The sequence below is a fragment of the Saccostrea cucullata genome, unplaced genomic scaffold (genome assembly GCF_032062105.1).
Source record: "Saccostrea cucullata isolate Sc308-1 unplaced genomic scaffold, CSIRO_AGI_Scuc_v1 ctg13383, whole genome shotgun sequence".
In the NCBI taxonomy this organism is placed as follows: Eukaryota; Metazoa; Mollusca; class Bivalvia; order Ostreida; family Ostreidae; genus Saccostrea; species Saccostrea cuccullata.
The window spans coordinates 3,773-17,302 of NW_026920661.1; the positions used below are offsets into that span (position 1 = coordinate 3,773).

At 34.3% G+C, this 13,530-nt stretch overlaps 1 protein-coding gene across 1 annotated transcript; it reads left to right on the forward strand.

Moving 5' to 3' along the window:
• The first annotated feature begins 3,146 nt into the window (after positions 1-3,146).
• Positions 3,147-12,998, forward strand: LOC134254715 (mitochondrial carrier homolog 2-like). The gene is made up of 12 exons (XM_062737251.1): positions 3,147-3,230; positions 5,442-5,529; positions 5,735-5,841; positions 6,040-6,120; positions 6,241-6,298; positions 7,664-7,715; positions 7,974-8,033; positions 8,138-8,231; positions 8,751-8,783; positions 8,977-9,044; positions 10,545-10,620; positions 12,401-12,998. The coding sequence occupies exons 1-12, from the start codon at positions 3,147-3,149 to the stop codon at positions 12,512-12,514; spliced, it is 915 nt and encodes a 304-aa protein (XP_062593235.1). The 3' UTR covers positions 12,515-12,998.
• Positions 12,999-13,530: the final 532 nt, after the last annotated feature.

Consider the following 13,530-nt stretch of genomic DNA (forward strand, 5'->3'; position numbering starts at 1 on the left):
AAGCAGGCAAAGTGTCACTTGAATGCAAGCTCTAAAGGAAAACACCAGGGCGAAGAGAAAATTCAGACTTTGCAAATTGATGCCAAATGAAATTTTTCCACAGTAACTTCAACTGGACCTACAATACTTAGCGAATTACATCTCACCAAAAACTATGTTCTCATGGTAACAACAAAAGTTAAAAAAAAAAACTTGCCTTGATGTAAAGGATAATGGTACTTTGCAGATATGTAGTTGATTAAATATTGTATATAAATATCTACACTGTTCTTGCTTCAATTTGGTAATGCAGCTTACATATGACATAATGTGACATCAGAGTCTAGACGTTCCAAATGTCACATGCAGTGTAAGTGAGGAGTCTAAAATCAGTGAATAGTACACTGAAAATGTATCTGCACTTGCCCTAACGGTTGCATCAGCCATTAACATAATGATAATAATTTACCAGTAAGTGACATGATCTAGGGACACCCTGGTATACTTTGTCATATTTTAGGTAGAGGGCTAAAATGGTAACGGGTTCGTTCGCCCAATCTACCTGTTCGCGGGAGTCTGTTCGCGCAGAGTCCGTTCGCCCAAAATATTTTGCCCAATATCTTGTTCGCCCTATATGTGGTTCGCCCAATACTTACATATACCTGTATATATAAATTCATATGAATTAAAAAATAGCATATAATTTTTTCTATTTATTTCCTTTACGAACTTGGGATATTATTTCTCAAATTCTGATACGAGGAACAATGTTTATTTAGTCTTAATTAATTTTTGATTTGATTCTTATGTTTTTTGAATGACTTAGTGTTTGCACTATAGTTAATTACAGCCACACAGCATCGTTTTTGAAAGTGGGGGGGGGCAGCCAGAGAAAATTTTTCTTGACTTACCTGAAAAATTTGGCAAGGAAAAAAAAAACAAAAAAAAAAACAGACATTGCCTGCATTGCCCGAACTCGAAAATCCTATTTCGTGGGGGGGGGGGCAATTTTTCTTCAATGCCAACTTCTTTCTATACTACATTTTCCTTGATATTAACTTAGTGTACTATAAAGTGGGGGGGGGGGGAACCAGCATTTCAATGAACATTTCCAATAGTAAAAGTAATGTTGGTAAAAAAAAGTGGGGGGGGGGGGGGCAGGCCCCCCGGCCCCCCTTGTTGCTACGTGCCTGAATTAGATGATTTATATGATTAATATCAATGTTAATTAGGGGGATACATCTGTGTTATTTTTACAAATTGTATGTTTTGAAGACAATAAAAGGACTAAGACGTTAATAGGTCCATTATAGAACTGAACAGCAAATGTTGAAGGTTTTACCTTTGAAGAATCTCCCTTTGATCTCAAAAAATGATTTATTTGGAAAGAAATTCGTTAGATTTTATTCTACATTAAATTAGGGCAAATGGACCCTGTGCGAACAAGTTTTAGGGCAAGTGGACTCTGGGCGAACGGGAAATCGGGCGAACAATTTTTAGGGCGAACGAACATGGAACCGGCTAAAATAGGCTATGCCTGCTGCCCAACCCATCTGTTGTGAATAAAATTATGTATCAAATATTTTGTGATCATTAACGGTGTCATGTGCCAATGAACATCAGTAAGTGACAAGAAAGTAAGCATTTACAATACACACACGGGGTCATCCGGTGACAACATTTGCTGTAAGTGTATAACAAGGCATATTTGATAGGGAGCCGATTTCTGATAGGGAGCCAGTCGAAGCGCCCCCTAATAAAAACGTCCCGGTCAAAGCGTTCCCTAATTTTAGTCAAAGCGTCCCCTGATTTTAGTCAAAGCGCCCCCTAACATTTTTATAGAAAAAATACCGCCCCCAAATATTGGTCAAAGCGTCCCCTGATTTTAGTCAAAGCGTCCCCTGATTTTGGTCAAAGCGCCCCCTAACATATTTTTATAGAAAAAATACCGCCCCCAAATATTGGTCAAAGCGTCCCCTGATTTTAGTCAAAGCGCCCCCTAATTTTGGTCAAAGCGCCCCCTAACATATTTTTAGAGAAAAAATACCGCCCCCAAATATTGTTCAAAGCGTCCCCTGATTTTAGTCAAAGCGCCCCCTAATTTTGATCAAAGCGCCCCCAACATATTTTTATAGAAAAAATTCCGCCCCCAAATATTGGTCAAAGCGTCCCTTGATATTAGTCAAAACGTCCCCTGGTTTTGGTCAAAGCGCCCCCTATATATTTTTACAGGAAAAAAAACCCGTTTCGAGTCGATCCCCAAGCAATGGTCTAAACGTCCCCTGATTTTGGTCAAAGCACCCCCTTATAGAAATTTTTCAAGTAACTGCCACACAATGATAATATTATAAATACAAAACAGTTTTATTCCGTTATATGTTTGTAAAAATATATCAGGGGGCGCCTTGACCAAAATCAGGGGACGCTTTGACCAATATTTGGGGGCGGTTTTGTAAACATCATTTTACTGTAAAATTCTATAAGGGGCGCTTTGACCAAAATCAGGGGACATTTTGACCAAAATCAGTGGACGCTTTGGCCAATATTTGGGGGCGGTTTTGTAACATCATTTTACAGTAAAATTCTATCAGGGGCGCTTTGACCAAAACAGGGGACATTTTGACCAAAATCAGGGGACATTTTGACCAGAATCAGGGGACACTTTGACCAAAATCAGGGGACGCTTTGACCGGGACGGTTTTATTAGGGGGCGCTTTGACTGGATTTCATTTGATAAACGTGATCCAACTGTGGAGGTAATTCGAGCTAAATGATTAATGTTGATGATAGGACTAGTTCTTGAAATGCATACACAGAATAACTATTTTCAATTATCACTCTCAATTTTTCTTGCAAAATATCAACGCAATACTTACTGATTAAGGCTGAAGTAAAAAGTTTTTTAATTTGTTTCGAGAAAGACATGATTTTGACGCTTTAACTTTTGAATCTTCATTGCGTTTTGAAAGGAATATGAACTAAGTTGTACCATAAATAAATTGTAAGAATTTATTGGATTTTGTTCGTACAGTAATTTATTGACATTTAAAATTAATTTTAAATTTTAAGAATAAAACCAAAGCATATTTTTTTGCCAGAGTATGGCTCTTCAGACTCGCATGTTTATTGACACGAATCCTTTCTATTCGAATTAATAAGTACCGAAAATGGCGAATGTCATCTCGTATGCCGCTGGAGCTTTCATCACCACAATATCGCACCCCTTGGGCTACGCCAAAGTGCTAATTCAGGTAATATTTCACAATATGTACACTGAGTAATCGCTGTACATAATTTCAACATGGAAGCGTCTATTTAATCCAAGAAATTTCAATCATACCCCAATTTTCTCCACAGGTACATGTACCCGGGTAGTTAGAATGATCTAACTGTGTCTCGGTACAAGCCCTCACCACAGTTAGAATACGTCCCATATACTTGCAATGTAGCAAATCAGAGCAGATCCACTCCGAAACGATTTTGAAGAATATAAAAAGGATTTGCACTGGAAATAACTACCAAATTAATCAAAACACACCTTTTTGAGATTGCTTATGCCTTTTATCCCAGAAAATAATCCATCTAAAGACGAAAATCCAATTAATTTTCTCAACGTTTTTTCTGGCTTCAAATTTACCTGCCATGTTTACATTCAGAACTCTCTAGATTGTTCGTAGTAAATGCACTGAGTTATAGTGTGTACGAGTTATCGCCCATGTTTCTTTTGCTACATTACGAATACACGGAACGAATTCTATCGTTAAACCGGGTCCGTAGGGCAATATCATTTTAACGATAGAAAGTTGTATCTAGTACCCGGGTCTTTGCACAGGGGCATCTTATCCACTCTGTTCTCTACTTTACATATAAAAATACACAAGGGAAGAATCGAAAGTAGCACACGATTTGTAAACAAAGTCAAAAAACAACTTACTTGAGAAAAGTTACACAAATCCCCAAATGCACCAGCGCAAATGATGTCCTTGTATTTATCCAGGCTAAAATATTCCAAATGTATCGGATTATCCACCGAAAATAGCCTAAGCATGCTAAGCCAAAGGAGCTTTAGGGATACGTTCCATCGACTCAACCCTCTCATGCCACTAATGGAGATTGATTAACATTTCAATAAAATTTTAAGATGTTATCTTAGTCGCATTAGATAATTTACTTTTAAAAAGAAAATCAAGATTGAAGAAGATACTAGTCATGTATATGTAACAGGAAAGGAGAAAATGTATGGCTGGACCGGGAATCGAACCTGGGACCCCTGTATCTCCAGTCAGGTGCTCTACCAACTGAGCTATCCAGGCCGATATCCACAGCCCAAACCATTACATTCCTCCCTCCTTAAATGGTCTTCGCCCTCGAAGACATAACCCAAGTTCTTATTGCCCCTGGCAGGACTTTCACCTGCAAGTCCAGGGGTGGTCAACGGCACCAAATCTGTAACAGGAAAGGAGAAAATGTATTGCTGTACGGGGAATCGAACCCGGGACCCCTGTATCTCCAGTCAGGTGCTCTACCAACTGAGCTATCCAGGCCGATATCCACGGCCCAAACCATTACACATAAATTTAGTTTCCACATTTCACAGACTGATCAGAAGAACCTCATGATTTGGTGCTGTGATACAGGGCCAGTGATAGGCTTTTTAAACATCTGCGTCAACAAAGTAATCTAGTGAGGATGCAAGGGTTACATGGAAAGGAAGCTAGCTGCAGAATTTTTCAGAAAATCTTGCCCCATAAATTGCACATTGTTTTCATTGTAGGATCTGTACTCTGTAGCATTATGGTCAAAGACTAAAACCAAATTCTGCATGTGTGCAGATAGGAGGAAGCAAGATTGCTACAGGGAAAATTTTGCAAGATGTGGGGGTACAAAGCAAGAGTAATAGCTAGTTTGACTAAAATGGGTAGTAAAACCGGGGCCGGGAATTTTGAAATTGAAAAGTGGGTTTTTGCTCATTACTAAAATTATATAACATTATTTGTCAAGAAACCAGGTTCACTACCCATTTCAGTCACTGGGAAAATGACAATCCTTAATAATCATTGAAAAGAGTAATATTTGGTGTTAATACTTAGCAAAGACACATTGTGTTAAATTTGATTACAATTGTGATTTTCATGATCGAGAATCAGGTATTTTTCAGTAATTAGTGAAAGCCAGAATTTCAGTTTTGAAATTTTGGGGTTTTACTACCCATTTTTTTCACACTCAGTAATAGCTTCTTTGTTCCTTTATATTCAACCTCCTTCCCACAAACTTACTTGCTTTCACCATAGCTCAATTATTATATATTAGTCTTTACATTCTCACATTGTTAATTTTGAGTCTTTTTTTCAACCCTTAAGTAAAGAATATATGTGGTACAACATTTATGTAGCTTATAAACATGATAAAAGTTATATATATATTTAGATTTCTGAAATATATTCTTGAGAACATTTTTCTAGCTCGGCCATGAACCTTTGATTCCATCTTTATCCAAAGAACTACTAACACGCAAGGAGAGATGGTACTATCCAAACATTTTCAAATACAGTAAGTAAAATAGATAGAGCAAGTTAATCATGTGAATGTATTTATTTTATAATTTGTCACACAATGCCTTTTCACTTTTAAATAATGTTTATCGGATATATAGCATTATTTAAGATTGATCTAGCCAACTGCACTGAGAGTTACATGTAGAACATGAAAGGTATATCACAGGATGTCTCTGACCACTTTCTGTTTCGTCATTTAGTTGGCCACATCAAGAAGAGGGATGGTTTCCTTGGTTTGTGGAGAGGATTAGTGCCACAGTTAACAGAGAGTCTGGTCCGGACATATGTCACACACACCCTGACTGAGGTATTTAACTATGAGAATACAGTGTTTGAGATACTGATGTCCAAACTTATATGCCTGCAATTATACAATTGGCTATAACAGCTGAGCTGTAGTAAGATATTGAATTGACTGTAAATGTCCTGTGTTTTACACATTTTGGTACATGTAGACTGAAATTCCTAAGTCTGATGACTAAATGATAACACTTGTGGATTGTAGGAACTTAAGAAACAGTTTCCAATAGAGGAAGAGGAAAAAAGCTCGGAACTTGTCGTATTTCTAAGACATTTTGGAATTAAGGTAAAAAGATACAGTGTTCAATTAATTTTACAACTAGATTTTAATGAGAAATGAAATAATTTACTTGTCTGTATGTCATTTTTAATGTGCCATACAAAAATTATTATAATCTAATTTCAGACATCAAGAGAAGTGACAGCTAAATGTGTTGCCATTTTCTGTAGTCATCCATTTCAAGGTATGAAAAAAACAAATTGTAGGTTTTGGTGAGTCATTCTTAATTTTAAATTTGTGTTTAATACTACACAGTTACATGAACAAGAATATTGTTATGTATTTTATTGTTAATCCTTAGTTAGCGCATCTGAGGTCATATAAAAACTTCTTGATCTCTTTATTACTCTGTCAACAGAGGTTTAACATTGCTATAACCTTAATTTGTTATCAGAAAAGATTTTGTTAAATTTTTTCTACAGACAAAGACCAACCTAGGGGGCGACTGAGGCGAAATAGTCGCTTTTGGGCTCCAAACTTCGCCATAATTTATCATGAAAGCGAAGTTTAAGTCACCTTAACATTTACAAACCCTTTATTGAAAATCGTAAAAAAATCTATAAAGAAACATGGTAGAATCATCAGTAGTTTATAAATCTTGTTTTATTACTGCTGAAATAAATGAAACAGCACAACACTTGCACCTGTTACGCTACCAATGACCAATGCATCGAATACTCTGTCGGAACTCCTCTGGATTTTACGCTTCCGGGTATGATAAAGTCCATTGCTACAAGTTAAGTACAACCAGGCGCAAAACAGCTGGTCAGCTACCGATGTCATGCCAAAGATGTTAAAGATGATTTTAGATCTTTTTATTGCCAAATAATTAATTCATGCTGTGAATACAGACACATTTTTACTGTTAATCTGTGGAGTTATTGACCGTCTAACAAATTACACATCTGATATACAGAGTTTAATCAGCATTTTGTACATAGTACATGTACATGAAAACTTTTTTCAGAAAAAAATTAATACATATGTATGTATGCATGTATTGAAAACAAATTTTGAAGAGAAAATAATAATGACTTTGCAATGAGGCTGAAAATTTAAAATGTGATAGAATTTAAAAGTTAATTGTGCATATTATGCAAGAAATAAAAAAAAAACTTTTACATTCAATGTCTTTGGATTTTTTTTTTTTTTTTTTTTTTTTGCTAGATATATCTTGTAATTGGGGAAAAAAAATCAGATTCTTTTTCCCTTTTTTAAATTATTTTTACTAGGATTTCAATACAAAAAAATTATTGAAATGTATTTTAAGTTTGAAACAAAGAAATAGTTTCATTTTTAAAAAGTTTTAATATGAGCAGTGGGTGTCATGCGTGCCAAGAAGTCTCCCTATATTTCAAAACTTCTCCCTAAATTTCTCTGAGGGAGAAGTGAAGTCTTCCTAAATTTTGGGTCTAGGTTGGTCCCTGTACAGAGAGTAATGTAAACAAGGATGTTAAAACTCATGATCAGATTTAAGTGGCGTTGTCAGTGAAATTGGTCATCACAGAATAATTTCGTAGCAAAACATAATGGATTTGATTTTTTTTAGTTATTGCAATTAGAACCATGGCTCAGTTTATTGGAGAAGAAACCATGTACAAGTAATGTCTTTTAATTTTTATTAAGTACAGATCATTAGGTTTACAACATTGACATGAATCTTTTTAAAATTTAAGTTTGTTTTGAAAGTTTACCCTGAATTTCATTATTTAGAGTTATAAAATGTAAGCCATCTCTACCAAAACAATTATTATCAATAGAAATGATGAATTATAAGGAGAAAATTATCATGTATCTTGTAAAGATATGTTCTAAATAAACGGGAGTCAGATTAAAATCAGTTTTTTTTTTACTTTTAGTAACATATTTTCATCGATATCAGAAATCTACAGAATAGAAGGCTTTTCCGGGTTCTATGCGTGAGTTTTTCTTTTTCTGTAAAATGTCAGTGAAAAGTAGAAAATGAGAACTAAATGAATCAAATCCATAATTTCAAATGAATTTGTATCATTTTGTTTTCTAGTGGCCTTGTACCAAGGTTAATAGGAGAAGCCATTACAATATGTCTTATAAACTTCATCTCAGATCTCATCAATGAATACCTGATAGATGACAAGGTAGGAATAGAAATAGAAACCATTATTATATCTTATGAATTTCATCTTAGATCTTATCATTAATTATCTGACAACAAGGTAGATATTAATAGGAGAAGCCAATACAATATATGTTACATACTTTATCTCAGATTTCAGCAAAGTATGAATCCACTCCCCATGCATCCCATCTATGTTAAAAAATAGTGGTGAAATTCAAAATCATTATATACTGTAAACCAACTATTATTCGCGTCATCTTTTATTTATGATTCGTCCAGTTGAAATCAGTTTGCAATGATTAATTTTAGCGACAGAGGAAACATTATTTACAAATACTAATCAAAATTATTTGTTCAGGGCGATTAATTCTTGCAAGTTTAAGTCGTTCGTGAAACTCGCGAATATTTCTCACACGCGAGTATTTACAGTATTTTGTTTCTGAATTATTTTCCCAATTGAAGTACTGATACTTTGATAGTTTGCTTAGACTTAGCACTGCATTAATACAATGTTACTCACATGTTATTTATTTTACAGGAATATAAATCCTATACAACAGTGGCCTGTAATGTAAGTATCATATCTGGATTAAGGAAGAGATGTTAAATTCAATGAAGTCTTCAAATCTGTAGACAAATAGACCATTACTGAAAGTGAAATTTGTTACACTTGACATCAGAATGTCATAATTTTCTCATTTACTTTATACATATGTGTACTTAGAAATACAATTATTCTGATAACTTTTCATTTTATTTGATAGTTTGCTGTATCTCAGATCACCTACCCATTTGTTTTGGTCTCTAGAATCATGTGTGTCAACAACTCTGGGTAAGGAATGTCTCCTGGCAGGTGCTCTCAGTGTATCTAAATAATTAATGCTGTAAGGTCAGCTTTAAAATAATTTTGTTTGGCTTTCTTCCGATTCAGGGTAAATTTTTTGGGTCAGTAGGTAGGTGGGAAAATCTTTTTTTTCCAGAAAATTTCAACATATTTGTTGACAGGGTAAGATGAACAAAAAGAAAAAAATATTGTATCCTGGGGCACATTTTACAAAAGAACTTACGACTAAGACAAAAATTTAATTTTACGCATAACTTTTTATTTTACATTGATTTGAAAATTGTTTTAATCTTTTTATAAAGAATTTAAGATATTTTTATGCTAGCAATTTCAAACAGGTTAATTAATTTTACAAATTTTAAAATCAACTAAAATATTGGGTCTTAGTCATAAGTTCTTTAGTAAAACGGGCCCCTGGAAGGTAAATGAAAAGTTTTTTATTCAGTCAGTCTTGAGAGGAATATCAAACATTTTTTTAAAAGATGACCTAACTAAAACTGTTACTACTTTATAATTATAATCACCACTCCCATATTCATTCTTCTGTATGTGTGTGTGTCATTAAAAGAATAGGCTTTGACCAATAGTGTTATGTTACTATTTAAAAATTGGTGGCTGCTTCTCATCCAATAAATGATTGACTATACGCTTATGTTACAATTTACAGATTGGAATAGAATATTACATTTAGCTTACAACTGACTATGCATTAATAGTACAATGTATATATATTTACACTGATGTTACTATTTATAGTTTGGCTAATCGTTCACTACATTTATGTTACTATTTATAGTTTGATGGCTGCACCCCCCCCCCCCCCCATAATTAGCTATACCCTGATGTTGCTATTTTTAGATTGGCTAATTGTTTACTACATTAAGGGACTCTGACCCTCAGCCAGGAAGGAGAACTCTTTAATTTATAATTTAATTCAAAAAATCTTTGAATGAAGCTTGAAAATTAAATCTTTTCATGCAACAATTTTCATTATATGCCTCTCAATGTGCTTCAAGGTTCTTTGCAAAGCTCCATAAATCACTTCTAATTTCATATCATGTTAATAAACATTGGTACCTAAAAATGCTTTTTCGGGATAAAAATTTCTACTTTTAATGAGACCTTTCTGAGAAGTTCAAAGAACCTTGAAGCACATTGAGAAGCATATAATGAAAATTGTTGCATGAAAAGATTTAATTTTCAAGCTTCATTTAAAGACTTTTTGAATTAAATTATAAATTAAAGAGTTGTCCTTTTTGGTTGAGGGTCGGAGTCCCTTAATGTTACTATTTATAGTTTGGCTAATCGTTGACTACATAAATGTTACTATTTATAGATTGGCAGCTGCATCCCCTCATATGATTTACTATACACTGATGTTACTATTTATAGATTGGCTGTTGCCTCCCCTCATATGATTTACTATACACTGATGTTACTATTTATAGATTGGCTAATCGTTGACTACATTAATGTAACTATTTATAGTTTGGCAGCTGCATCCCCTCCCTATATGATTTACTACGCAGACTGGCGAGACTGCTGGACCAATCTCAAAAAGACTGTGAGTATTATACTCCATATCTCATCTCAAAAAGACTGAGAATTGGAGGTCATATCTCATCTCAAGAAGACTGAGAATTGTAGGTTCATATCTCATCTCAAAAAGACTGTCAGAGAATTGTAGGTCATATCTGGTCTCAAAAAGACTTTTAGTATTGTAGGTCATATCCCATCTCAAAAAGACTGTGAGTATTATAGGTCATATGTCATCTCAAAAAGACTGAGAATTGTAGGTCATATCTTGTCTAAAAAAACTGAGCATTGTAGTTTATAATATTGTCTCAAAAAGAATGAGACTGTTAGTAGTATACAAAGTCATATACTTTACATTGCCATTACTATAATTTATTCATGTTGGAAAGTATGTGTCATAAAAGACACATTATTATTGTTATTCACCATTGTTGGTATTATTTAGAGAACGAGACGGATTCTGTATCGTAGGTACAAATTTGGGGGTGGACGAGTGCGTAAGCACGAGTCTCCACTCCCAAATTTGTATGTATGATACAGAACCTGTCGAGTTCTCTAAATGATTTGTGACACGATCAATCAAAAATACTCCGCCCACTTTATAACTTTGCAGCATCCAAACTTCCGCCAGAGTGTCTGTAGATGAGGCCCCGACAGGGAGTATGCATCCGCAGTATATATCAAGGGTGTCGGGGATTTACCCCGGGTTTTATTCCAAACACCCTGAGGCCGAAGGCCGAAGGGTGTTGTATGGCATACAACCCGGGGTAAATCCCCGTACACCCTTGATTGGACCTGGATAACGAATTTATTTCCTTTGTACCCATAAAAATGCTTTGTAAACATGATTTTTAGCTTTTATCATAGAGAATGTATGCATTGTGACGTCACGTTTATTTACACCCGGCTCAAGTCGGGTGCACGGATATTTACACCCGACTTTGTAACCAATCAAAGCTCGTGTTACAAGCTAGATAGGAAATAAATGTATATATTTCCACGGAAAACGTAAAATTCGGTCAGATTAGTTTTGACAATTTAACGGGGTAGACGTAATCGAGTAAAGTCAGTCTTAATGGATAAAGTGGAGGATTTAACCGTCATTGTTGTGATCTATAGATGCAGATTGATTATAATATATTTCAGTGGTCTTAAAATCCCGGTTTAACTAGATTTACAAAAACAGGATTTACAGAAAATTCTTCGATGGACTTTGATATCACGGATTTTTATTTTCTAATTGAATTGCGACATTAAAACGAGGTGAAAGAGACGTGTGGCTGTCGAAAAAGGATTAAAACGCGATAAATGGACTTGAATGATTTTGCCCGAGGAGAGTGGATGTTTTCTGTTTTTGCAAATTTTCTTTTCGTTTGGATCGAAATTACAGATTATGTTATTCGAAATTTGCGAATTTGCGTAGATTCTGTGTGGAATAAGTTTTTTAAAAAGTGAATGAGAAATTTTGACATTTTACATTTTCAGGATTACTACTGGGTATTTCTCTAAAATTTACAATAGGAAAACGTCAGCATTTACACGTACTATTTGTACGTGCTTTTGCTAAATTGAATCAGATTTATTTTTAGGCCGTGCTGTATTGTAGGTACAGAATAGTTGGCTAATACAGAATGGAAAGTAGCTCCGCCCACCAAAGTCCTGTTCTGTATTGCTAATACAGAACAGTAAACTTCAAAGAAAAACACCACTATCGTGTCACAATAAAAATAAAAGAATGATTTAAATGCCTTTCAAATGTTTTTAAGGGGTTAAAAGCCTTGAAATATAATATTTGTTTATCTATGCAGGGTGAGTTGAATAGAGGATCTTCAATGTTCTGGAGAGCATGTCCAAGCCTGGATCGACATAATCAGATGTATAACCCGCCCATCGACTCATACAGGAAATATGCCAGCTTCTAAAAGCGAGGGATCAACAGACCAAATATACAAACAAACTTTTAAATGTGAACTACACACCAAATATACAAAATGACTGAGCTGGCCTAATAGAAAAGTTCAATAGTAAAAGTCTATATCTGATACTACTGTTAAGAAATAAAGGTATTATTGTACGGTAACTGCAACTCAGTATTAACAAAGGGGGAAAACTCAGCAACCCTCTCCTAGTAGACTGTGATGATATAACCATATCAGAAATTGTGATGACTACATATTAAGAAATGTATAAATGTTCATGGATTTCATTTCTCAAACCGAGATTTCAGATGCCAAACGTTGAAGATGTTAAAGATCTGTTAATAATTTTAAACTGGTATTTTGGTGCAGAAGTTTTGAAATTTGCCAAGAATGGAATATTTTTTTTTTTTGTGGTCAGTGATCATGACAGTTGCAATTTTTTCTTGTATTCATTGAAGGATCTGTGAAGTTATTTTTGTAAAATTGACACATCATTTCTTTTTCTTTTCTTTTTTTATATTTTTATCATTTGTCAACTGAACAAATAATTTTTCATCCAAAACTAGTTAAAAGATAGTTCATTTACAGACTTTTTTTGTAATTCAACCAATTCATGAAATATCTGATTTAATTTTTGGTAATGACAGATCTTCTTATCAGTTTAATTTTTTACTTAAAAGAGGTGCCCAGGGATCAAATGAGACAGTTTTTGTCATATTTTTAAATGAAGAGAATGTAAAATGCATAATATTTTTTTTTTGTAGAATACTGCTAGTTTTACAATAAGAATAACTGACCCTGTGCCCAAAAATGGTAGATCATGTACCAATTACTTTGTAAAATTTCCACCTTCAACAATATCTCAAAATTTGCTTAATTTTCTTGTTCGTTGCCTCTCCCACTATGAAGTAATTGAAGGAAAAATATGTTTTACTTAGCTGAGAATTAATGTCTTTGAGGGTTAATACTTTTTTGTATATGTGCTTTCATGTTTCATAAACACATAGTATACAATATGT

What these genes read in the sequence shown, in the direction of transcription:
- LOC134254715 (XM_062737251.1), top strand. Translation starts at nt 3,147, where the DNA reads ATGGCGAATGTCATCTCGTATGCCGCTGGAGCTTTCATCACCACAATA. An exon ending in TAAGACATTTTGGAATTAAG is followed by an intron (nt 6,121 to 6,240) that starts GTAAAAAGATAC and finishes ATCTAATTTCAG; the next exon opens with ACATCAAGAGAAGTGACAGC. An exon ending in GGCTTTTCCGGGTTCTATGC is followed by an intron (nt 8,034 to 8,137) that starts GTGAGTTTTTCT and finishes TTTGTTTTCTAG; the next exon opens with TGGCCTTGTACCAAGGTTAA.